The 25,498-nt window shown below is 50.1% G+C and overlaps 2 protein-coding genes across 2 annotated transcripts; both read left to right on the top strand.

Moving 5' to 3' along the window:
• Nucleotides 1-957: 957 nt before the first annotated feature.
• On the top strand, nucleotides 958-10,385 carry PRSS56 (serine protease 56). Its single transcript, XM_072640492.1, has 13 exons — nucleotides 958-1,066; nucleotides 2,315-2,452; nucleotides 2,963-3,016; nucleotides 3,142-3,331; nucleotides 4,723-4,822; nucleotides 4,958-5,117; nucleotides 5,308-5,450; nucleotides 6,032-6,194; nucleotides 6,953-7,135; nucleotides 7,280-7,450; nucleotides 7,990-8,049; nucleotides 8,688-8,794; nucleotides 9,087-10,385. Exons 1-13 carry the CDS (start codon nucleotides 958-960, stop codon nucleotides 9,270-9,272), a joined length of 1,764 nt encoding a protein of 587 aa, XP_072496593.1. The 3' UTR covers nucleotides 9,273-10,385.
• A 366-nt stretch (nucleotides 10,386-10,751) lies between these two features.
• On the top strand, nucleotides 10,752-20,760 carry CHRND (cholinergic receptor nicotinic delta subunit). Its single transcript, XM_072640491.1, is given in 13 exon segments — nucleotides 10,752-11,002; nucleotides 11,416-11,505; nucleotides 11,508-11,560; nucleotides 13,401-13,445; nucleotides 13,616-13,725; nucleotides 14,326-14,481; nucleotides 14,803-14,918; nucleotides 15,078-15,278; nucleotides 16,327-16,438; nucleotides 16,579-16,693; nucleotides 18,110-18,311; nucleotides 18,424-18,542; nucleotides 20,117-20,760. Coding segments are annotated over 13 exon segments (1,554 nt in total). The 5' UTR covers nucleotides 10,752-10,950; the 3' UTR covers nucleotides 20,300-20,760.
• The last annotated feature ends 4,738 nt before the right edge of the window (nucleotides 20,761-25,498 follow it).

Genomic DNA, 25,498 nt, shown 5'->3' with positions numbered 1-25,498 from the left:
TGGGAGCTTCTGGGGCCCAGGCAGGGGACCCAGAGTCTGGGAATCCACTGCTCAGAGAGGCCTCAAAAATCATCAAAAATCAAATCTCCCCATTGGACATTGGAGAAAGTTGAAGCCCAGAGGGCAGAGAAGCCTTGTCCAAAGTTACACAACTGAGGCAGAATTTTAACCCAAGACCTCTGAGGCCAAATTTCAGAACTGGCTTTAGGCATGCAAACCAAGCATGGAAAGACCACCTGGGACTTCCTAGGACGGCTGGGCCACAGCGAAAATCTCCTTGATGTAAGACCATGAGCAATGGACTATCGGGAAGGGCCTAGAGATGTCTCCCTCCCACCCCAGGGCCTGGGTCTCCACCCCCACAGCTCCCCTCCAACTGGCCTATATGGGCTGCTCTGGGGTGGGGAGCTGTGCTTTCCTGGCGGTCTAGCCCTCTCCCTCCCACTCACTTCCAGGGCCACCAGCCCAACCGTTAGCCCAGCTTTTCCCCCTTTGATGCCCCCTTTGATGGGCCTGGGGAAACAAGGGCCCTTTTCACTAAGAGCCCTGAGGACAGACTTCAAAGGCTGCGACTGGTGGGGAGAGGGGACCCAGGGAAAGGGACAGGCCCATCCCCACCCACTCCCTTCCCTCCGGCTGGCATCTTCGAAGGCCCCATTCATGACCCCAAGCTGGACACCAGGGCTAGCCAGAGGAGGGTTTGTCCAACAGCCCCTTGTCTCCCCCCTTTACCCCACCCCTTTTAGCTCACCTCATCTGTCCTGTCCCTGCTAAGCCAGGGCATGGTGGGAGAGCCTAGCCAGGGAGAGACAGACAGACAATTAGGTGAGGCCCGAGGAACCAGGACCCAAAGGACTGAGGGAGAAGAAAGAAGTGGGGGCCCAATGAGGGGAGCTTGGGAGGCCTGAGGAGCCTGGGGGCTTCTCAGTCTAGTTTTCTCCAAGTCTTCAGGGTACGATGCTGCTGGTGGTGCTGGGGCTTCTGGGTCTCCTGTCCCCCTGGGGCATTGGGGGTATGGGGTCTGTAGCCCCCAGGCAAGAGCGCCTGGCCAGGACAATACTTCAAGGTGAGTTTATTCCCTGGTCATCCCGAGCATGGGAGGGAGGGGAGTTAGGAGAGGAGTAAGGAGTGTGTGTGTGTGTGTGTGTGTGTGTGTGTGTGTGTGTGTGTGTGTGTGTGTGTGTGTGTGGTAAGTAGGTAGAAGTGTGGAGTTTAGGGACGAATGGGGGTATTAGGAAGGAGTGAGATAGCGAGGAGTAAAACCAGGAGATTAAAGTTTAGAAAGCCAAATGACAATGAGGGGCGAGGGTGAGAGTGAGGGGGACACTTGAGGGGCTGAGAAGGAGTTAGAGATTTTGTTGGTCAATCCTTTTTTCAGTCGTATCTGACTCTTCGTGCCACCATTTAGGTTTTCTTGGCAAAAATACTGGAGTGGTTTGTCATTTGCTTCTCCAGCTCGTTTGACAGATGAGGAAACTGAGGCAAACAGGGTTAAGTAACTTGCCCAGGGTAACAGTGTCTAAGGCCACATTTGAACTCAGGTCCTTCTGATTCCAGCTGTCCACATTGGGGATTAGGACAGGAATTTTGAGATCGGGGGAAAGGTTGGAAATCAATCAGGGGAAAGTTAATTGAGAAATTGAAGTTAGGGGAGAAAGGTGGAGGGAGGTATCCCAACGGCCCAGACCTCTCTCATATGTCTGCTCCATTCTTATTTGGATTAGTTTAACTGGAGCTTTTCTCGGGTAGAAGAGGCCCCAGGGCAATGAGGACAGGTGGGACCATAAGTAGCCACTTTGGCACCTGGAGCAAATGGGACGATATTCACCTCAAATCTACCTTTTGAGACAGATTAAGTCATAGATGAGATGCCCATGAATGGACAAGTCAGGGCATAGAATGGGAGATTCCCCCCGCCCAGATACTTTTCCTAGCTTAATTAGTTATTCTTGTAGGGTGGGTGCTAAACTCAGTAGTTTCTCTGCCACTTGAAAAACTCCATATGCTGTCTTCAACTTTGATGCCCTGAGGCAAAGCCCTCATCACTCTTAGTTATGGTCGTAGAGCTAGCAGGGACCTCAGAGGTCACTGAGTCCTACACCTTTGACATCAGGCACCCTGGAGTTTCTTCTTCAAACCCTGGCTCTGACATTAGTTTCCTTTGTGACCTTGGGCAAGTGACTGACCCCTCTCTTTGACTGAATTTCTGTAAGATAAGGGACTGGCCTGGGTGCTCCCTAATCACCCACCTCCATCCCAGGCATAGACCTCCTGATCAGAAGACCAGCCCTAGTGCTTTCTGTGCATTCCACAGCTCTGTCTGAACAGGGGACTCTCCTGCTGAAGGCTGTCCAGAGAAAGGCCTCACTGGCTATAGAAAGGGCGACGCTGGAGTACAGACGCAGGCTTCTGGTGTGTCAGGCTTGTGTTAACCACAGCTCACCTTGTCCTGGTAAGCACGGAGGTGGTGGGGCAGGAACCCTTGCTGAAGCTACCTGAGACCCTGGACCTACGTCATCCCTTCTCTTGGGGCTGGGGTCCTCACTATTCCTCCCCCTGGGCACCGCAGTCCCTTCATAACTCTGATTTTCTCCTCTTCTGTCCCTTTATGATCCCTCCTGTCTTCCTTCTCAAGGCTGAACAAGAATCCAGTCTAGCTCTTGACTATCCCTTTACCACCTTGTCCCCCCTGACTGAAGCCCTCCCTCAGGCTGTAGGATCCTATGTCTAGCACTTCCTTAGGACCCCCTTCTCCCCTCAGTTAGCCCAAGGACAAAGTCAGAGTCCCCTTGGGGGAGTGGATGACCATTCATTAGGGTGGGTATAGAGAGAATTCCTGCTTAGGAATGGGTTGGCCTTGGAGATCCCTTTTAATGCTGAGATTCTGGGATCCTAGGGTGGGCATGTGTGCTGGTCAGAGGTGAGTATTGCGGTCCTATCCCCTTGACCCCTGCATCCCTAGGGCTTTGGAGCAAGCAGCCTCATGTCCGCAACATTCCTGGACAACAGAAGCTGGGTAAGGACTGCAAGGATGGGCAGAAGGGTGGGAGGAAGGATGGTCAGATGCTGGGGAAGGTGGGAAGCTCAGGCAGTGCCCATGGGGCTGGAGCCCCATCCTGACTGCCCTTCCTCTCCTGCCAGTGACTTGTGGCCTTCAGAACCATGGAGTTGCCAATGGGACATGGGCCCGGGGCAGAATTGTGGGGGGCAAGGCGGCATCCCCGGGCTCCTGGAGGTGGCTAGTGTCGCTGAGAATGAATGGGCAGACCATGTGTGGAGGTGTCCTAGTTGGGGATACCTGGGTCCTCACCGCTGCTCACTGTTTTGCAAGGTGTGTCCCCTGAAAAAGAGTGGGGGGAGAGGGGGAAATAGAAACAGACATCCAAGCCCACCTGCCCTATGTCTCCCACTTCTGATTGTCAAGGCTCCAAAGGACTGTGGCTACCCCCTCAACCAGGCAGTGGTCTCTGCTGCCCCCTGATGGATGAAAGAAGCATCCCTAACGCCTTCCAAAACCCAAGCCAGGGGAAGTGGAGCCAGGCTCAAAGCAGTATCAAGGTTTACAGATAGGCCCCAGAGAGGCCAAGGGGATAGTGGATAGAAGTGAATCAAGAGGGACCTTGGTTCAGCACCCACCTCTGCACTAACGAGCTTGGTGACCTTGGGCAAGTCACTGCTTTCTGAACCAGTTTCCTTGGCTGTAAACTAGGGATACTGAAGGCTAAAATCTCCACCTCCCAGATGCAGGGTCAGCTGGGATAATATATGTTAAGTGCCATGGAGAGCCCACCCAGAACTCAAAGAGATCTGGGTTCAAGTCCCTTTTCTGACACATCAGTATGTTGTATGAGACTAGATATGTCACTCCAAGTGTGCCCATCAATTCCCTGACTCTCCACAGCTGTACATCGATTAAGAGTCGCTCACCTAATGTAGAGGGAGTTGCCTCCATGGGAGTTTCCTACACCAATAAAATCACAGGTCCACACCAGAAACAAACAATAAGGAAACAGATAGGTAGATGAACAGAGGGAGGAAGGAAGGAAGGAAGGAAGGAAGGAAGGAAGGAAGGAAGGAAGGAAGAAGTAAAGAGAAGTCAATGTATGAACCCTCCAGGGCCTCAAGCCTTGATGCTTCCTCTTCCTCCTCCTCCCCACCCATCCCTATCCCATCTCCAAAGGAAGAAGGGAAAAAACACCTAAATTTGATTACACAAATCTGGGTGGCACAATGGATAGGGCTTTGGCCGTGGAGACAGGAAGCCCTGAGGTGCAAATACGGCCTCAGACACTGATTAGCTGTGTGACCCTTAGCAGTCACTTTGTCTGCCTCAGCTTCTTCATCTGTGAAATGAGGATGATAACACTACCTACCTCCCTGGGTTGGTATGAGAATGAAACGAGATGTTATTTTTAAGGCACTTAACGTCCTCTATAAATGCTGACAATATTGTTACCAACCCAGACATGGTAAAATAGAAAAACGTTAGATTGAAAGTGAGGACCTAAGTTCAAATAGCATCTCTGTCGATTACTCCCTGGCTTTACTTGGTCTAATCTGTAAAATGGGCATTGGACTGGATGTACTCTGAGGTCTCTTCTAATTCTAAATCTAGAACCCTATGTGTGAACCACTCTCCTGAGACATGAGAAGGGACCAGGACAGTCTGTAGCCTCTTCCTTCCCCCTCCCCGGTGATCACACTTCCTATGTCCCTCAACAGCCTTCAAAATGAGCTCCTGTGGACAGTGACCCTGAACAGTCCCTCTGGGGAGAGGCAGGAGGAGGCGATCCCTGTTAACCGAATTCTGTCCCACCCCAAGGTAAGACTCCAGAGCCCTTCTCTCTCTCCCTACCCCTTTCTCCAAACTGCTGCTGACCCCTAGGCTCCCCAGAGCTCCGACTTTCCATTTCTCAGTCTCCCCCTCACTGATATGCCCCCTTTCTTCTTCCTATAGTTTGACCCCCAGACCTTTCAAAACGACTTGGCTTTGGTGGAGCTGTGGGCACCAGTGGTGCCATCCAAGTGGGCATGGCCTATTTGTCTGCCTGAGGAGCCTAGAGAGCCTCCAGCAGGCACCATCTGCTCCATTGCTGGCTGGGGAGCTGTTTATGAAGGTGTGACGGATGGGGGCTCTTAGCCAATGGGGTTGTAGTTGGTTGTCTAGTTCACACACACAGAGCCCCCAATGGGAAGGGAGATGGGAGTAGGTGGGTGTATAGGGGCATAGAGGAAAGCATCACAGGGGAAAGAGCCAGGGTGTCCCAAGAGCTCCATGTCCAATGGTGTCTTGTCACTCCCTCTCAGATGGACCTGCAGCTAAGACCCTGAGGGAGGCCAGGGTACCCTTGCTCAGCTTGGACACTTGCCGGACAGCTCTGGGGCCAGCACTTCACCCCAGCACCATGCTCTGTGCTGGCTATCCGTCTGGAGGAGTGGACTCCTGCCAGGTAGGAGGGAGGGAGACAGCACCCCACCACGAGTGTGAGCAACATGGCTTCTCCTTTGTGAGGACAGCTTCCTAGAATGGAAAGAGCCCTGTATTTGGAATTGGAAGCCCTGGGATCAGATTCCACTTAAGACACTACTTGAATGACCTTGGGCCAGTCCCTTACCCACCTTGAACCTCGATACTCTTTTCTATCAACTGAGCAAGTTGGAACAGGTGGCTTCTGAGGTTCCTTTCAGCATTAAACCCCAATTTTCTATGACCCTATAAACATCATCAGGGGCAAAACAGGGATGTGATTGTCTCAGCAGCCCTCCCACCCTCTCCCCTTGTGAGTCACCAGATGTGGAAGAACCTAAAGGCCCCTTATTGTACTGAGTGGCCCAGAGAGGGGGAGCTATTTGCCTTAGGTTGCACAGCTAGTGCAGAGCTGAGACTAGAACCCCCAGATCTCCTGACTCCCATCCCACAAAACTGTCCCTTTTCAATTGTGCAGAATAGCTCCCTGGTTGGGGTGCAGGAGGAACAACATGGTGGCCCAGAGGCCACCTGCTCTTCCTCCTCCTTTCCATGTGTCCACAGGGTGACTCAGGGGGGCCTCTGACATGCTCAGTGGCTGGTGCTCCCCTGAGAGAAGTCCTCTATGGTATCACCTCCTGGGGCGATGGCTGTGGAGAGCCAGGCAAACCTGGAGTGTACACCCGCGTAGCAGCTTTTGGGGACTGGATCCACCAGCACATGAGTGGTAAGCACCCTCTCCCCATCTCCTCATCAGCCTTTACTTTGGTTCGGGGATTTTTCCTCCACCTTTTACCTTGCAGGCTACCGGGAATTAGGGCACAGAGAAAAAACCTTCAAATTCAGCAACAATTTATTAAACAACTACTGTGCGCTAAGGTATTCTGCTGGTGCTGGGAATACAGAGACAAAATGAAACCATTAACTTACATTCTATTGGTCCGTTCAACAAGCAGACATTAAGCACCTACTATATGTCAGGCTCTGTGTTAGGGACTGTGGACACAAAGACATAATGTAACAATTTCTTCCCTCTAAGAGTCTACACTCTATTGGTCCATTTAACAAGCAGCTATTAAACACCTACTACGTGCCAGGCTCTGTGCTAGGACCTGGGGGTCCACAGACAAAAATAGCCCTGGTTCTAGGCTCTGGTTCCACTCCACTCCTCCTGGGCAAATCTCCGTCTTTTCTATGTCTCCATTCCTCCCAGATAAGGACCTTAGAGACAATTAAGTCCATATTTTACAGATGAGAAAACACCACAGAAAGGTTAATGACTGAGGCAGGATTTGAACCCAGGGCTCACAGACTCCTTGGACATAAGCTTCTTGAGGTCAGGGACTATCCCGTTTTGGTCTCAATTCCCAAGGTCTAGGACAAAGTAGACACTTCATGAAAGCTGTCTGAGCCACTGACTGATTCAGCACTGAGAGGCTGGTTCAGAGAAAGAACCGCTGGCACATCTGGTTCTGTCTTGTGCAGCTCCTCCTTCGAGCCGGGAGCCCAGCTGCCGGGAGTTTCTGGCTCTGGGAGCCCAGGAGGACCCTTCTGCAGAGCTCACGAGCCTGTGCGCGTTCTATGAGCGCTCCTGCCCCGCGCCTCGGGCATCGGGCGCCTGCACCCTGCTGTCCCAGAAGATATGCCAGCTGCACAGGAGGAGATGTGGTCAGCTTCTCCGGGCTGCTAGGGGGATGTGGCTGCGGGACTGACGGGGGGGGGGGGGGGGGGGGGGGAGGGGGAGGAGGGGCTGTGGACAGGCAGGGAGAGGGTGTCTTGGCATCCTTGTTCCATTCTGTGCCGCTTCCCCAGAGCTGCGCTCTCTGGTCCAGATCCTGCTGAACCTACTTAGAGATGCTCAGGACTTCTTCTCCCGCCCTTTGGGTCTGCTTCGTCTTGCGCGAGCCCTGCCTCAGCTTGGTTTAAGGCTTCTGGAACATTCCTGGCTTCCTCCTCAAGCTCCGTGGCAGAGCCAGGGCACAGGTACCTCGACCCTCTCCAGTGGCTGGCAAGCTTCCATGCCTCCTTTACCCTTTCTCCTGGGACCTCATCGTTCTTAGAGACCCTCAGTTTCGCTTTATTTCCCGTGTTAAATGCCCCCCCCAACCCCTTCTCCACTCCTATGACTAGAGCCCTACCTAAGATAAGGACACAGGGGCTTTACTCAGGGTGCTGGCAATGCTTTCTGTCTTTCACTGTGGTGGCGTGAACTCTTTCCCCATTTCCCTGCCCCAGTTTTTCTCCTTTGGGAAGCTTCACTAGCGGCAGCCTAGAGTCAGTGGCTCAGGGTCTTTGTCTCCCCATAGGGGATGATGAGCACTTCATTCCCTCCTCAGAATAACTTCCCATGCCCTGGGCATGGTTTGTGGTGCTTGCCCCAGATACCAAAATCCCTAAGTACCACAGGATGCCTTCCCTTACCTCCCCTCCTCCTGTGAGCTACTACCTTCTCTATCTCTCCCTCTCAATGTCCTCATTCCCCCACTGTTGGACAAAGTCCTCACTGTTTTCTTCCTCCTCAGTGTCCCAAAGAGATGTCCCCCTACCCCAGGAGAGGCAGGAGCAAGAAACAGAAGTGAAAGGTAATGAGTCAGGTTCTCCGTCCGTCTCCCTCAGATGCAACATTATACCAAAGCTATCTCCCATGGGTCCCTTTTCTACACATGGGTCCCCAGAGGGAGCCAAGAGCAGAGAGGGGAGAGAGGCATGCAGTCAGGAAGAGCCTTGGGTTTGAAGGCTACCTCTGATACTCATTAGTACTATGACCCCTGGATAGGAGCCTTTTAAGCCTCAGTTTCCTTAACTGAGAAATGGGCATCATCTAGCTCAGAAGGTTGTAGAAAGGAAAACACTCTGTAAACTTTAAAAAACAAATGTAAGTTATTATTAGAAAGGAAAGCAGGGCAGGATATATAGCGAGCAGCTGAATGGGGGGTGGGGTGAGGGAAAAGCAGGGAGCCTAAGTTCTTTCTCTGTAAAATGAGAAGGTTGGATTTAGTGGCCTCTGAGAATCCAGTTCTAGATTTCTGATCCTATGCTGCTATGCCCTCCGTCTCTCTGGGCCTCAGTTTCCCCATCTGTAAAAAGAGAGGATTGATCTAAATCACCTCTAAAGTCCCTTTCAGCTCTAAATGCTTGGATACTGGTGGTTGTGAGGACCAGGGGACGTGGTAGTTCTAAAGTCCTTTGTAAATTGGAATGTTATTCCCCTTCCCTCCAGGATGCCCTGGCTTGAATGCTTTGGGCCAAAAACTGGCTGCCCTTCAAGGAATTCATGCCTGGATCCTTCAAGTGCCCCCTGACCAGCTGACTATGGACTTCCAGGAGGTAGGGACAAAACCCCTCAGACCCCAGGCTCATCTTCTCCTTGCCCCATACAGCCTGACCTGGCTTAGAACAGGCCAGAGGCAGGGAAGCCTGTGGGGAAATCAAGAGGAAAAAAGAGGGTCTTCCTTTCCCCTGTGTAAGCCAGGTTTCAGACACACACACACACACACACCAGGCTCTAGTCACCTTGCTGGGGTCCCCTCCCAGAAGAGGCAGTAAAAGAGGGAGAAGGAGGAGGATTGTGGGAGGGGACACACCTCTGCCTTCCTGACCTGCCCTTTTTCCTGAACAGATCCTGGCTGACCTGGGCTCTGGGACTCAGAAGGGACTCTTCCAGGCCCAAGTCAGGGCAGTAGTGGGGGGCCGGAGAGTGGTCTTTGTCACCATGATTGGATTGGAGCCTGTCACCCTCACTTATAGCCTTCCTGGACTTCTGGCCCAGGCCTTGAGGGCCTTCAGAGCTGGGCCCCCAACATAGTTGAGAAGAACTCAGGCCAGATGCCCATATGGAACTGAGGAGGACTTGACCCTATTGCAATGGACATAGCAGGGTGACAAGGACAGGCAGAGAGAAGTCTCTTGGAGTTGAAGACCCCTAAAGAGGGGGTCATGGATTCAAGGGCCCAGTGGAGCCCCTCTCCCATCTTCCCAGCCGCCAGATGAAGTTTGATCGTGGGGGTGTCCTGTGACTGGCCCCAGGAGGATGCTACAGCCATAGGGCCCTTAGCTATCAATGGAGAGGGGCAGGGATAAGGATAATGTAGATATTTATCAACAGATTTGGTTCATGATGGAAGGAGATAGACTTGGACAGTTATCCCCTCGACATCGTGACTTTCTCCATCGCGGTTTCAGTATATCGCAAGTTGGCATAAGAATTTAAATGGGAATTTGGGGGAAGTTTTGTAAAAGCCATAGATAACATGTGAAGGCCAGTTGACAATACAGAAAAAGTTTAGAAACTCAAAAATGTATATAATATATGCATATTTCCTAACATCAACGTATTTTATCTTTTAATACATAATTCAGACTTCTTCTCTGATATGAAAGGAGGGCAAAAAAATTTTACACAGATTTTCCAGATGGGAGGGACCTGCCCCTAACCCCTATGATGTGGAGGGATAATTGTATCCCTAAGGGATAACTCTGACAAGTAGCATTTCCACAATACATGTGCCCCTGGCCCCAAGAGCTCCCCTGGAATTGGGCCAACAAGTAAAGACCCATCAAGCTTTGGGGAATAGACTTGGGTGGGAGAACAACCTTCATCTGGAAACAGAAGGAAATTCTCTTCTGAAGAACTGGGGACTGAGCAGGGGCCTATGGGTATGGAACACTATATACAACATCAGACTTTTGGGATGTGCAGGCTAATTTTGATGAATTATTTTCCCTTCCTTTTTACTCTTTGTTTTACATGGGAGGCAGTAGAATATACTGGGAAATGTGGTTGATAGGAAAATAAATTATATCGATTTGTTTTTAAAAGCAGTTACAGAAATGTGTTCAGGGTCAGGGGCCTCTTAGCAAATTGTAGATATTTAATAAATGTTGTTCCTCTTCAGCTCTCCCAATAAACTATTGTATATGTGAAAATCCCAAAAGCCAAGGGTCGTTTCTCTTTGTCTGTATTCCTGGAGTCCTTTAAAAATGTTGAATTGAGTTGAATTTTCTAGGTGTGAATTTCCTAGGTGTGAATTTCTCAGGTGTGTTGCTCCTGGTCAGAGCACAAGGCTGGTTCCTCAGAGAAAGGGTCCTGCCTCTTGTGCTCCCACCCCTAGGAAGGCAGCTGTCCCTTTCAGATGAGTGACAGCCCCAGCTGGCCTGGCCACTTTCCATGCCCCTCCCCAGCTCTGAGCCTTGCCCCCTGCCCAGCTCACCCACAGTCCCCTCCTTCATTCCTCCTTCTTGATCGACTGCGGCTCCAGCTGGGTTTCCCCTTCTCTCTCCTCTCTCTGCCTCACTTTCCATGAGCCCCACAGGGTGTCAGGTTGCTGTTATAATCCCTTCATTTCCTCTGCTCCTCCTCCCCCAGCCCAACACCACCTGTCCCTCCCTTCCTCCTCCCCCCCACCCCAATTCTAGTTCCATTACTTAGTACCCTGTCTAGAACAGAAGGGGTCAGGTCCAGGGCTGCAGACCAAGGGGACAGAATGGAGGGCTGGACATTGGGGTTGGGACTACTCATGGCTCTGGTCATCTCTGGTAAGTACTTGGCATCTCTCTGATCCCCATCTCACCCCTCTGCCCCCCACCCACACTTTCTTTGGCCCCTCTTCCCTGCCCTCAGACCCCAGACCCATTTCCCCCACTACCTAGCTCCCAGGTTACACACAGGCTACACACACACACACACACACACACACACACACACACACACACACACACACACACACACACACACTCCCTACTGAGGACCTTTTCCCTTCCTCCAGTCCTGGAAACCCCCTTCCCCAAATCCTGCTCAAAGACCCAACCTCTAGGGGCCTTTTCAGACACTTTATCCAGCTTCAGCTCCCCGTAGCAGGACAGTTTTCAGAAAGGAATGTCCATCCAGGCTGCCAACCAGCCTCAGCTTGGGTCCTCAGGCCCCTCCCCAGCCAGCCCCTTCTCCCCAGGTGCCTGGGCCCGGAATGAGGAGGAGCAGCTCATCCACTACCTTTTCCATGAGAAGAATTATAACAAGAACCTTCGACCCGTGGAACGGCAAGGGACAAGGTGGACATCTCCCTGGCCCTCACCCTCTCCAACCTCATCTCCCTGGTGAGTGTCAGTCTCCTTGGGGCCCCAGCCGGCCTTCCTGGGGACAGTGACTCCTTCGTCCCAAGGATGTCCCTGGGCAGCTGCTCAGCTGGGCTGGGTGGGACACACTCCCTTCCCCCATCAGCAGCATCTCATCCCCACACCTCCTCAAGTCTGTATTTCTCTGGAGTACCATATGCTGTTTCTCCCAGGAAAGTGCAGGGCAGGGGCCAGTTCCCTTTTGGTTTTGTATCCCAGGGCCTGGCACGTGGAAGGGGAGAGCGGGGGAGGGTTAATAAATGCTTATTGGCCTGAGCTGAATTGAGGAAAGAGAGAAGAGGGAGGAAACAGCAAGCAGCCCAGGAATTTGGGAAGAGAGAAGGCAGGTGGGCATGGCCTCAGTAAATCATATTAAGTTTGACATAGGAAGTTAAAATTAACTGAAACAAAGACTAACTCAAATAAAGCAGCAAGATCGAAAATAAGCCTCCAAAAAAAAAGATGGGGATATCACCAGGCGGAGGTCTGCAAGCTGGGCCCTGAGAAATTCTTTAAGAGAAAAAGGCCTCATCCCCCCAAAAAGATGCTCCCTTCCTTGCTCAGGCAGAGGTGGGGGCCTAGGGGGCTGAAACAGCACATACACTGTCAGACTGGGTTGATGTGTGGGTCAATTTTGCTTCTTGTTATAAAGGATGGGAGGAGGAGAGGGAAAGAGCTAATGTGCCAAAAGTAAAAGTCAGTGTTGTACAATGGGTAGAGGGCAAAGGACCCGGAGTCAGGAAGGCCTGGGTTCAAATCCTACCTTTAACACTTACCGGCTGGCTATGTGACCCTGTGCATGTCTCTTGACTTCTGTTTGCTTCAGTTTCCTCCACTGTAAAATGAAGATAACAACCCCTTCCTCCACTCTTCAGACTGCTACAAGGAGGGACAGCTTGGTACAGTGGAAAGATTCCCTAGATTTGGACTCAAAAGACCAGAATTCAAATTCCAGAACTGCCACTCACCACCTTCATGAGCTTGGTCCCTTCTAGAGCTAAATCCGAGTCTGTTAGGATCAAATGAAATAACGCATTGAAGTCATACAGAAATGTCTCTTATTATCATGATTTGACCTGGACCTGTGATTCACTGGTCTAAAGCAGAAGTGACAAAGTGGAGCCCTTGGTCCAGTAACCCAAGCCAGGTTAAATTGTAATTGGGAAATGTTGAGCCCGATAGATAAAAATACACCGAGATATAGAAGATGTTAATTTGTGATTTTCTAAATCACTTTGAACCCACGGGGATCTGTTTCTGTCTGAGCTTGACTCCACTGGTCTGAGGAACTGCCAGGGAGGAAACTCCCTCTACCAATGTAGATTGTAGCTTTTCCAATTATAATTTAGAGGGTTGCCTGGGACAATGGAAGTAAAGTGACTTGCTCCAGGCCACACAGCCAGGATGTGTCAGAGGTGAGACTTAAACCCAGGTCTTCCTGACTCTGGGGTCATGTTTTCCCACACTTGAACTTCTTCTATTATTGCAACTAATGTTGTTTTAAAGTAAAGAGGACTGTGTGCAGACTTGGGACCTCTTGTATCACAACCCCCTTGGACCCTTCCCCATCTGTAGAGGTCAAGATGTCTTGGGGCCTGGATCGCCACCCTCAGGACTATTTTGGGACAGCTGGGTGGGATAGTGGATAGAGCAACAGCCCTGGAGCCAGGATGACCTGAGTTCAAATCCAGTCTCAGACACTAACTATATGACCCTGGACAAGTCACTTCACCCCAGTTACCTCCTAAATAAATAAATAAATGAACAAAGGCCTAGGGCCTAGGACCCAAGGTCAGATCTCAACCTGCTGCTCTCCTTTCAGAAAGAAGTTGATGAGACCCTCACCACCAACGTGTGGATCGAGCATGTGAGAAAGTTGGGCTTCCTGGGTGGAGATGGAAATAGGGAAATGATCCTTCCTCAATGAGTCCCCTTCTTAGCAGCCCACAATTCCTGGGCCTTCCCTGGGAGTGTGAACCTCAGGCTGAAGAGGGATGAGGGGAGGATTGGGTCTCTATGTGTCCTCTGGATCTCTAGGGCTGGATGGACAGTCGGCTCCAATGGGATACAACTAAATTTAGGAACATCAGCGTCCTCCGCCTGCCTTCGGATATGCTGTGGCTCCCAGAGATTGTCCTGGAGAACAGGTTACCTGGAGTCCTCCCCTCTTCCTCCTCCAATGCTTCCCCAAGACCCCCCTCCCACTTCCCCCTTCAGCTTCCAGTCTGTTTTCCATCCCTGGGCCCTGGTTCCCCTGCCCTCAGTCCTCCTGACCATCTGCAGGGAATGGAGCCAAGGCCGAGAGTCAGGAAGACCACAGCTCAGGAGTTGCCCTGGACACTGTCTGACCTCTTTCAGCCCCAGTTTTCTCATCTATGCAGGAGCAAAAATAGCACTTCCTTCCCATGGCAGCCGTGGCAGCAGTCAGATGATAGAATCCATGGAGAATATTTGGCAAACCTTAGGGCTGTTATCTCCATAGGGACTATTCCTTCCTCCCAGTGCCCAACTGTGGCAACCTGGTCCACCTCATCCCCTCTGAGGCCAGTGACCTCCACTCCATCCCCCCATCCCACTCCATCTGAGGCCAGTGACCTCCACTCCATCCCCCCATCCCACTCCATCTGAGGCCAGTGACCTCCACTCCATCCCCCACCCCCTCTAAGACCAGTGACCTCCACTCTATCCCCCCACCTCACCCCATCCCAGGCCAGTGACTTCCACTCTTGCCCCCTCCTCCCTCACAGCAATGATGGTGCCTTCCGCATCTCCTATGCCTGCAATATTCTTGTCTACTCCTCTGGTTGGGTCTACTGGCTGCCACCTGCCATTTTCCAGTCTTCCTGCCCCATCACTGTCACCTACTTCCCCTTTGATTGGCAGAACTGTTCTCTCAAGTTCAGGTTGGACACTGGGGCCTTCCAGCCCCCAGACATTGGCTCCTCCCTTTTCTGCCTGGCGCTCTTCCTCATTCTGGATCTACTTTCCCGCCCCCAGCCCAGGAATGAGCAGCATGGTCTCAGGGGGTCCGAGGGGAGGGGAGGGACCAAGACATGCAAGGTGGGGAATGGGATGGGCGGCTCCCAGGGCCGGGGTTGAGCCCTTAGAAGCCCAGGAGGAGAGCCAGAGCCTTTCAATCATCACTCATGGTCGGGGGTGGGGCGGGGGGGGAGAGAAGGAACTCCAGGGCAGTCACTTAGGTCTGAACCCTCCATCACCCACAGCTCTCTGACATACACAGCCAAAGAAATTAATTTGCAACTGAAGCAGGAGACGGATCAAGTCAGTGGGCGCTCCTACCCGGTGGAGTGGATCATCATCGACCCTGAAGGTTTCACAGGTACCCAGCCTTCCTATCTTCTCCAGACCCCAAGCTGGTTCTGTTCTCCCCCTTCCCCCTGTTCTGGTCCCACCCCTTGGGCCAGACCCAGTGCTCTCACCCAGCAGAGCCTCCACCCTCCCAGCCCTGCCCCCATCCCTATATCTGTATCATTTCCAGAAAATGGGGAGTGGGAAATCATTCACCGGCCTGCCCGGAAAAACATTGATCAGAGCGTCTCCCTGGCCAGCACCAGCTACCAGGACATCACCTTCTACCTCATCATCCGCAGGAAGCCTCTGTTCTACATTATCAACATCCTGGTGCCTTGCGTCCTCATCTCCTTCATGATCAATCTGGCCTTCTACCTTCCTGCTGACAGTGAGGGAGGGGCTCAAGCCCCCAGCCCCAGCCCCAACCCCACCTCTCTGGTTTTTGGACTTCCCTATTGACTTGCTAGTGGCTCAGAGATGATGGGGCCATGTTTAAGAGGTGCTCTAGGTTGGCAGGATCCAAGATCTAGGGGCCTTGAAGACCATCTTGTCCAATCCTCACAGTTTGCATTGAAGGAAATTGAGGCCTAGAGTGGTGAAATGCCTTGCCCTCAGCTAAGGATCATAAATCCAACCTCAGACAGGGCCTTTGAGCCTGTTTGGATCAATCCTTTCATTTTCCAGATGAGGAAACTGAGACCCCGAGAAAGGAATCACTTGTCTTAGGTCCCAAAGGCAGTCGTCAGAGCCAGGATCTGAACTTGGGCCCTCACTTATCTCCATCATGGGCATCCAAGGCTCTGGGCCTGGGATGGGCCAAGTGACCCTCCCAGGTGTCAGACTCTATCTATCCCCAAAGTGCTTCCTTGTGACATCAAGGAGACTTTCGTGTTCCTGAGCCCTCCCTCCTCTGCTGCAGCCAGCTTCCTCTCAATGAGTGAGAGGCTTCCCTCAGGGACCAGGGATCATGGGAACTGTCTGTGGATGAGAAAGAATGAGAATAACCGAGGATATTTTTATGCAGCACTTTCTATATGGTCATCTTAGCTGACTATCACATCCACCTTGAAAGGTAAATGCTACTATTAGCTCCATTTTACAGCTGAGGAAACTGAGGCAGACAGCGATTAAGTGACTTGCCCAAGGTCCAAAAGCTAGTGAGTATCTGAGGCAGGTCTTGATCTTTGGTCTTCCTGACACTATGACTCTTAAGCACTGTACCACTGAGTTACCATTGTGTCCCTGCCCAGCCCCTACCCCAATTCTTGTTCTGGGTCCATTGTAACTGACTCTCCCAAGAGCTCAGAAAAGGAGGGCGGCCAGACACCGAGCACCTGGGCCCGGGAACCCTAAGCAGAAGTGACGATGAGGTCTGGGGTTAAAGGTCACAAGCCAGGGGGTCAGAGGTCAGAGCCTAAGGCCAGTCTTCTTCTCAGGTGGTGAGAAGACCTCACTGACCATCTCGGTGCTGCTGGCCCAGTCTGTCTTCCTGCTGCTCATTTCCAAGCGGCTGCCTGCTACTTCCCATGCCATCCCCCTCATTGGCAAGTGAGTGAGACCCTGCCCACTGCCCTCTACTCTTATCCCTGCTCCACTCCGTACTTATGACTGGACCTGGGGCTCAGGACTCAGGATCCAGGGTTCGGGATTCAGGGCTCAGGGCTCAAGCCTATCTCTGTGCGCGGCAGGTTTCTTCTCTTCGGCATGGTCCTGGTCACCATCATTGTGCTCATCTGTGTGGTCACTCTAAACATCCACCACCGGACACCCAGCACCCATGTCCTCTCACAGGGAGTCAGGAAGGTAAGTGTGGAGGAGAAGAGACAGTGGGGGATGGGTGACAGACCGAGAGTGTTCCTCGATCACTCACTCTGCTCTAGGCACCGAACTGAGCCCAGAGATACAAATATGAGCAGACAGAAGAGTCCCTGCCCGAAAAGAGCTTACATGGTAGTGGAAGAATATGTCCTCTAACAGTGGGGATAGGGGATCCCTGTGCTGGGGCCAGGCTGAGGGAGAGGTTGGAAAAATCTGGAGGGGTAAGGAGGGGGATGGGAAGGAGAGGAGAGCCAGGGCCCAAGAGAAATAGAATAGGGAGATAACCTTAGATGGAAAGAGAGGGAAGGAGAGGAGAGAGGGGGAGAGGGGAGGGAAGAAGAAAAATGAGAGATACCGAGATAAAGAGCAATCGCCATCAAAAGGGGGAGGATGGGAAGGAGCCAGAGGCTTTGAGTCGGGAAGACCCAAGGTTAAATCTCATCTCTAACACTTTTGAGCTATATGACCTTGGACAAATCACTTTACCTCTATGCACATCAGTTTTCCTATCTGTTAAATGGGAGTGATCATACCAATTTCACAGTCCCTGATTTAGAAACCCAGGTTCTTATTGACTTAGCTCCCCTTTCCAAAATGACCCTTTTCCCATCACAATCCTCTGAGGTAGGAAGTGTTTAATTCTCTCCACTTTCCACATGAGTTGTCACATTTTTGGGGTGGTGATTGTTGTAAGCCCGTGTGATTTTGTGAGTGTTGGGAAGCCCTCAATCAGTGCCAAGAGGCACCTTCTCCACCTTTTAAAGACACAGAGTTACTTAGTACAAGGTGCAGTGACTTGCCCAGTACTTGTGAACCCAACTCCCCACCCCTCTGTCTACTCTGCCTCTCACCTTAATCAGTGTTTGTTGAATGAGCCAATAGAGGATACTGTCCTTGAGGGCAGTAGCTGCTTCATTTTTGGCTCGTTAATCCTCCAGAGGCCACCACAGGGTGTGACCCATGGAGACCAACCATCTCCTGTTGTTCAGTCATTTCAGTCCTGTCCAACTCTCCATGACCCCATTTGGGGTTTTCTTGGTTGAGTTACTGGAGTAGCTAACCATTTCCTTCTCCAGCTCATTTGATAGATGAGGAAACTGAGGCAAACAGGGCTAAGTGACTTGCCCAGAGTGACACAGCTAGGAAGTATCTGAGACCAGATTTGAACTCAGGTCTTCCTGAGTCCAGGCCTGGTGCTCTAACCACTGTGCCACCTGGCTGCCTGCCCTGCCCCCTTGGGTGTCACATAAGCGAGGAGGAAGTGAGAGCAGGCAAATGAAGGAGAAGTGGCCATATGGGGCCCTGGAGACAGTGGGCATGTGAGCCTGGGCATCTGTCTGTCCAGAGAGAGGAGGGAGAGGAAGCACTCTGACTCAGCCCTGGCCCTTCTCTTTCCCCTAGATGTTCCTGGAGACCCTGCCCCGGATCTTGCACATGTCCCAGCCAGAAGCTGCGCCAGTTCTGGCCTCCCAGATCCGCCGCAGCAGCTCTTTGGGCTACATTTCCAAAGCAGAGGAATATTTCACAGTCAAGTCTCGCAGTGACCTCATGTTTGAGAAACAATCAGAGAGGCATGGGCTCGCCAGCCGCGTCACTCCTGCCCGTGAGTGGCCAGGCTGGGGACAAGGATCAGTGCCAGCAAGGCAGGTGGACAGGGCACCGTGCCTTGTTTCTACCATCTAAGCAGAGTGGCCTGGTTTCTTGTCTTCTGGCAGGGCGGCCCCCACCAGGGTCCGAAGAGTTACAGCAGGAATTATTGAGTGAGATAAAACCAGCTGTGGATGGGGCCAACTTCATTGTCAATCACATGAAAGACCAGAACAACTATAATGAGGTGAGGCAGAGAGGATCTCAGGCCGATGAGGGCAATGGTAAAGTCTTGGGTGCCATGACTGGCCCAGTGGCCTATGCTCTAGGTCACTGGATAGACTAGTGCTGCAGGACCCAGGGTCACCCTCAGCTGCCTTGTTCCCTGGCACTTGGGGAATCCTACACTTCTCTCTAGCCCTGGGCTGGAACCCAAATGCTTTCCTGGAAGTAGATGTAGGTGGAATGGGGAGGGGATGGGGTGAAGATCCAGTGAAGGCATCACAGTTCCCCTCCACCTATCATCGTCAGAGTGCTGCCCTACATGTCATTCAGAGAGGGTGCTAGGCAGAGTTTGTAGGACGTCAAAGGCTGAGACTTCCAAGCAGATGTAGGGAACTGGCCGTCAGAGTTCTTCCCTATCCCGTGCCTTTCTTGCTCCTTTGGCCAAGTTATTCCACCTTCTCCCACTCCCCTCTTCAAGCCCCATATTCTATAGAGAAGAAAACTGATGCACCAAAGAGTCACAGAAACATAGCTCTAGAACTAAAGAAGCTGCCATGCCAAGCACCCTCATTAAAACAGGAAGGTGCAAGTTCATAGAGGTAGAGGGGCAACTCTGGGATTAGAACCCAAATCTTCTGAAACCAAATACAACAGATCTGGAGATGAAAAGCTGTGTCAGAGCTGGAGAGGAGGATTTGAGAGGCTGCAGCATAGAGCCTTAATGGAGGCGTGGAAATGCGTTAGGCTGCTAAGTAATCAGAAGTATCAGAAGAAGACCAGGGACAGAATGCTAGAGAAAATCTGAGAAAGTAGCATGGGATTGAAGGGCAGGAGTCAGAGGACCTGAGTTCAAATCTTAGCTCTGCCATTCATTACCTAAACCCTTGGGTGAACAAGCCCCATTCACCTCTCCTGCCTTCAGTTTCCTTATCTGTGAAGTGAAGGCTTTAGGCTAGATGATGTCTAAAGTCCCTTCTATCTCAAAATCTATGATCCTATGTGTAAGCCTATGAAGTCACTTTATTGCCTCAAGACTCCATTTCCTCATCTGAAAAATGGGTTTGTGTATGTGGACCAAATGGCCTCAGCAGTCCCTTCCAACTCAAAAATCAATGGTCTGGTCAAGGATATAAAAAAGGGAAATTTAGGGGTGTGGTCAATGGTGCCAAATACTCCCTGGAGGTTAAGGAGGAGGAGGACAAGACGCTCCGGATCCAGGTCCCAGTGATTTTGGGGGCTTCGGGGTCAGTGGAGTGCTAGGAATGGAAGCCAGATGGCAGGTCATGGAGATAAGGGTGCTCTGGAGGGCAGTAGAGATGACTCTTTTAACAGGTATGGTCATGGAGGCAGGGAAGTTTTTCATGAGGACTGCTCCACCCCTTCCTGAGCCCTAGGGAAGGGCTCTGGGGGGTGTCTAATTGTGGGTGGGCTCTGCTCTGTGTCTCTGCTGTCTTTGGGTCCCCTTGGCCTAGTGTGCATGCGTACATGCGCCCGTGTATATGTCTGTGTGTTTGTGTGTGTGTGCATGTGTGTATGTGTGTATTGGGGGGAGGGATGTCTTAATAAAAGCTTGTCCCTTGGCTGATTGTCTCCCAGGAAAGGGACAGCTGGGGTCGGGTGGCCCGCACTGTGGATCGCCTCTGCCTTTTTGTGGTGACCCCTCTGATGACCCTGGGCACTGCCTGGATCCTCCTGCAGGGCATGTACAACCAGCCACCCCTCCAGCCTTTCCCTGGGGACCCCTTCACCTATGCTGAGAAGGACAAGCGCTTCATCTAGGAGCTGGCCCATCCAGGGGCCCACAGATTGAGGCAGTTCCATGGCCTCAGTCCTGTTGGGGATTGTGGGGCTAAGGCAGGGTGGGGAGAGGAAGGGTTACTGCCCTAAAAGACAGGAGTCTGGAGAGAGATGGGGAAGGGACCACATCCTGAGCTCCTGCTGAGGTCCTAAAGGGATTCCCTACTCTAAAGGCCAGGCCCTGACCCAGCACTGTCCTGGGGGAAGGAGACAGGGGGGAGGGCATGACATGGGGATGGATCAGTCTGTATTTCTGGGGACAGAGGAGACATTGGCTTTTGCAGGAAGAGTTTCCTTGGATAGGGAATAAAGAAAGAAAGAAAGAAAGAAAGAAAGAAAGAAAGAAAGAAAGAAAGAAAGAAAGAAAGAAAGAAAGAAAGAAAGAAAGAAAGAGTAAAGGAGGGACAGTGTAAATAAATAAATCAATAAATTAAATCCTTATTGACCCACTCTGTACCCAGCTCTGCTCAGTGCTGGAGTAGGGGAAAGGAACATTTCTGGAGCATGTGAAAGTTTACAAATAGACTTACAGACATTCTCTCCCTGAAGAAAAATCATATTTCAAATCAAAAGTCAAATTACATATTTTTAAAATTTCATTTGATCCTCACAATAACCCATTCAATACTGGTGTTATTATTATATCCATTTGGAAGATGAGGAGACTGAGGTTTGGGAAAGGGAAATGACTTGTCCAGGGTCCCACAGGTAGGACCTGGTTGAACTGACATTCATACACAGATGCCTGGGCAGACAGAAAGGCCCAGTGGGAAGAGCTCTGGTTCTTGGGTTAAGGGATCTGGGCTTAACTCCTAGATTTGACAATACAAAATGTGTGACTGAGAAACTGACTTTCCATCTCTGGGCCTCAGTTTCCTTCTTTGTAAAATGAGAGTTAGACAAGATGATATCTAAGGTAGCTCGAGAGCTACAAGCCTATGGGCCTGTATAACATGGGTCCAGATCCTGGCCCTGCCACTTGCTCCCAGCAGGATCTTGGCTGTTCATTCCAGGGTCCCACTTTCCTTGACTGTTAATTCAAGGGTTGGGATCCGAGATTCTTGCAGCTCTAAATCTAGGCTCTCCAGCAGGATCCCCCTTCAGAACATAGGCCTCCCCATCTTCTGGCAGAGGACAATGGCAGATACAAATCTCCTGCCCTCCTCTCTTCCTTTATTCCCCTCCTTTTATCCCTTGCCCATCAGTTGCACAAAACAAAGTCCCTCTGCGAACTGGCTGCTCTGAGTCTAGGCTGGCACCTTCTTTCAGTCCTTCCAAGCTATACCCCATTGTCATTGTGCTGCCCATCCTGCCCTTCACCCATAAATCCCCCACTCCTGGGGGGTCCCCCAGGACCATTTCTGCCTTCCCATGCTCCATTTTCTCCAATTCCCCCATCCTCTTGACCACTGCTTTCCTCCAGCAATCTCCTCTCATTCCTGTGATTGACTAAGTCTAGAAACCTGGCATCTGAGGGGTGAAAGGGACCTCCAAGACCATCTTAGGATCCCAGGCTCATAGACTTAGAACTAGCCTTAGAGGTCATCTCATACACCCCGCATTTTAGAGATGAGGAGATTCAGGCCCAGGAAAGTGAAGTGATCTGCCCACAGTCACACAGAGTTGGAATTGGAACCCAGGTCCAGAGTCCAAATCCAGCATTCTTTACTCTTCAAACCACCTCCTCAGCCTTGCCCAAGCAAGAATCTCTCCCCCAAATATCACTAACCATGGCCATCTACTTCCCCCTTGAAGACTTCTAGACATGAACAACTCCCCAACCTTCTAGGTTCTCCTTGAAGACCTCCATGGATGGGGAACTCACTACCCTCTGAGGAATCCCATTTTAGCTCTAATTTGGGGAAGGGTTTTATTTTTAATTTTTTTTTTATCTAAAGCCCCAAATTTGCCTCTCTGAAAATTCCACCAATTAATGCTAGCTCTTCCCTCTGGACCAGGTCTTCTTGCAACTTTGTCGTTCTGGTCCCATAGAGGTAACTGCTATTTCACCCTTCTTCATTCCCAAAATCCCCAGAGGAATGGGGCTGTGGTTTATTAAGGGTTTGCTGAGAATAACCAAGGGGAAGGATCACAGCTGGAAAAGACCTCATCTTAGGAGGTTACCTAATCTGACCTCCTCTTTGTAAAGTTGAGAAAACTGAGGCCTTGAGTAGTGAAATCCCACAAGATCACATTAGTAGTAAACAGCAAAGATAGAATTTGAACTTACGTGAAAGAGGAAAATTCTACAGCTTGGATGTGACTGATCTAGGCCCTAATCAAAGCTAGAAACACAATAGTGAGCCAATTTCCTTTGCACTTAGATTTCTTCCACCACCACCCAGCCCTCAATATATTTTTTAATTTGATTAAATATTTCTCAATTGCAAGTAAAGTTTTTTAACATTTATTTTTCAAAATTTTGAATTCCATATTCTCTTCCTCCCTCCCCTCCCCTCCAGCAATCTCCTCTCATTCCTGTGACTAAGTCTAGAACCCTGGCATCTGAGAGGTGGAAGGGACCTCCAAGACCATCTTAGGATCCCAGGCTCACAGACTTAGAGCTAGCCTTAGAGGTCATCTCATACACCCCGCATTTTAGAGATGAGGCGATTCAGGCCCAGGAAAGAGAAGTGATCTGCCCACAGTCACACAGAGTTGGAACTGGAACCTTGAGAAGGCAAGCAATTTGATATAGGTTGTACACGTTCAGGCATGTAAAACAGTTCTATATCAGTCACATTGCAAAAGAAAACATAGACAAAAAACAAACAAGAAAAATAAAGCAAAAACAAGAAGGTTTCAACCTACATTCAAACTCCACTTGTTCTTTCTCTGGAGGTGGATAGCATTTTTCATCCTAAATCTTTCAGAATTGTCTTGGATCATCATATTAATCAGAATAGCCAAGCCATTAACAGTTGATCATTGCACAATATTCCTATTACTTTGCACAATACTCTCCTGGTTCTGCTCAAAATGATGCTCATTTTGCATCAATTCATGTGAGTCTTCCCAGGTTTTTCTGAAACCGTTCTGCTCATCATACCACTTAGATTTCTACCACATACTCACATATGTTCACTAGAAACACCTATGTAATATGAACATGAAAATCTATAGTAAGCTCATGTCTCTCCCTCTGTCCAGTTTGCCATGCAAATTTCTGGCATCTTTGACCATCCAAAACACCACAAGAACTGGGTAGTCAACAGAAATGCTCCTGAACAGTTATCAGTTGGTCACAAAGCCTATATGTTTCATTTCACAGTTGATCCCTGAGGCTTTCACCCAGGCTTCTGTGCATTAATCACTCAGATGAGCACTAGAGTTCACTGACAGTAAGGAGAGCGGACAGCTGACCCTGGGGAAAGCAGACAGAGCCATATAAGTCAGTCAGAGGAACTTTAAAAAAGCAGACAGCAGAATTAGTAAGGTCCAGTGGTCTGGAGCCATTTAGTTTAGGGGCAAACTCTTCTGTACCTCTCAATAGAATTCTAGGGCATGATCTCCAAGGAATTCTAGATAACACTGACTCTCAAAATGCTTAATATTAGAAAATGGTTGCTACTGAGAGTTCCAAGTTCTAGTTATCTGGAAGATTCACTTCCACAGAAATCCTTCCGACTGTAGCTGCAACAGCTGTAATTAGTCACCTTGACACAGACTTCCCAGGTTCACTAAACTATTCCTTCATGACAACACTTGGGGGGTGGGTCATGCAAGTATTGTGTCTAGTGTACAGATGAGGAAACTGAGGCTCACAGAGTTCAAATACTCCACCCATTTCCTGACACATATTAGGTGCTTAATAAATGCTTGTTGACTGTTGATTGAGTAACTTGTCCCATGATCATCCTGCTAGGAACTGTCCCCAACAATAACTGGATAAAGGAGGTGTCCCTTGTAGGCACATCTCCTGTGCTCTGCCTACCCTCTGCCCAGCAGATTTCTCTCCTGCACATTCTGCCCTCCTGACACCGAGGGTAGAAATTTAAAATGCAGAATGAGACAGGGATTTTTCTGTTCAGCTAATGAAGAAATATGTTTTGCTTGTCTATGCAAATTAGTTTTACATTTCTTTTTCTTTTTTCAAGGAGAGAAAATAGATTTCTGTGCAATGAAAAAACTTTAATATTGAGGTGGGAGAGAGGGATATACAGATGTGGTATGCTGTATGTACTTTCAGATGAGGTCACTATATTAATAGTTTTATTTCATTCTGTTACTTTGCTACTCTCAAGGAATGGGAGTTATCTGTAAATGTTTTTAAAGTAAAATCAAAGCACATCAATAAACCTTTAAAAAATTCTACCCTCCCCCTCCTAGTCACTCATTGGTCAAGAGAAATGAGGAGACCAACTCTCCATCCCCCACCCCACATATTGAGATGCATCCAAGATGTTCTACAATTCATCAACCCAGTAGCTGGGTGGGAGACGGGACTTTTGCAAGACACTGAATCAGTCAATCAACGGGCTTTTATTTATTAAGCATCTACTATGTTCCAGGCATAACCCAGTTTCTGCCCAAGCCCAGGGCAATTTGGCAGAGAGAGCTGTGCCAGGTGCTGAGAACACAAAGGATGAAATTGCCCTGACCTCAAAAAGCTTCCGTTCTAATTTACATGCACACAGCCATCTAACAACACAAATGTGTATGTGTGCATGTATGTGTGTGCCTGTGTGTGCAAATGTGTCCATGTGTGTGTCTCTGTGTGTGTGCATGTGTGTGTGTTACTTCCTTCAGCAGGTGTCCAGAGGGCGAATTCTAATAAAAACCAGCATATATTAGTTTCTAAGCAAAAATTCATTTTCAGGTGGAAGAGGAGGAAGAAGAAAGAAGAAGACCAGAAGAGGGAGAGTTGGGGGGTGGCAGAAGAGACAATTGATTGTTCCAAGCTGAGGAACAAGATAAGGAAGCAGGAAGGACTGGGTGCGTTAGAAGAGTCTTAGAATGTAGAGTGTTAGAAAGGAAGAACCAGTGTAGACAGTACAAAGAGTTCTAGATTTGGAGTCAGGGTGGAAGATTCAAGTCTAGGATTAAGTGCTTGGGATCTGTGTACTCTTGGATAAGTCATTCTAATTCCCTAGATCTCAGTTCCCTCATCTGTAAAAAGTAAGTGTTGGGCTGGAGGATCTATAAAGTCCCTTCCAGCTCCAGATCCCATAAAACCATGAA

This window comes from Notamacropus eugenii, chromosome 2, assembly GCF_028372415.1.
Source record: "Notamacropus eugenii isolate mMacEug1 chromosome 2, mMacEug1.pri_v2, whole genome shotgun sequence".
Lineage (NCBI taxonomy): Eukaryota > Metazoa > Chordata > Mammalia > Diprotodontia > Macropodidae > Notamacropus > Notamacropus eugenii.
The sequence above is the reverse complement of the archived record's forward strand: the minus strand, read 5'-3'. Positions and strand labels throughout refer to the sequence as shown.

Excerpts from the sequence above, each read along its gene's own strand:
- PRSS56 (XM_072640492.1), top strand. The coding sequence starts at position 958 with ATGCTGCTGGTGGTGCTGGGGCTTCTGGGTCTCCTGTCCCCCTGGGGC. Across the intron at positions 3,332-4,722 it reads GCTGCTCACTGTTTTGCAAG|CCTTCAAAATGAGCTCCTGT; the intron begins GTGTGTCCCCTG and ends GTCCCTCAACAG. Across the intron at positions 8,795-9,086 it reads TGACTATGGACTTCCAGGAG|ATCCTGGCTGACCTGGGCTC; the intron begins GTAGGGACAAAA and ends TTTCCTGAACAG.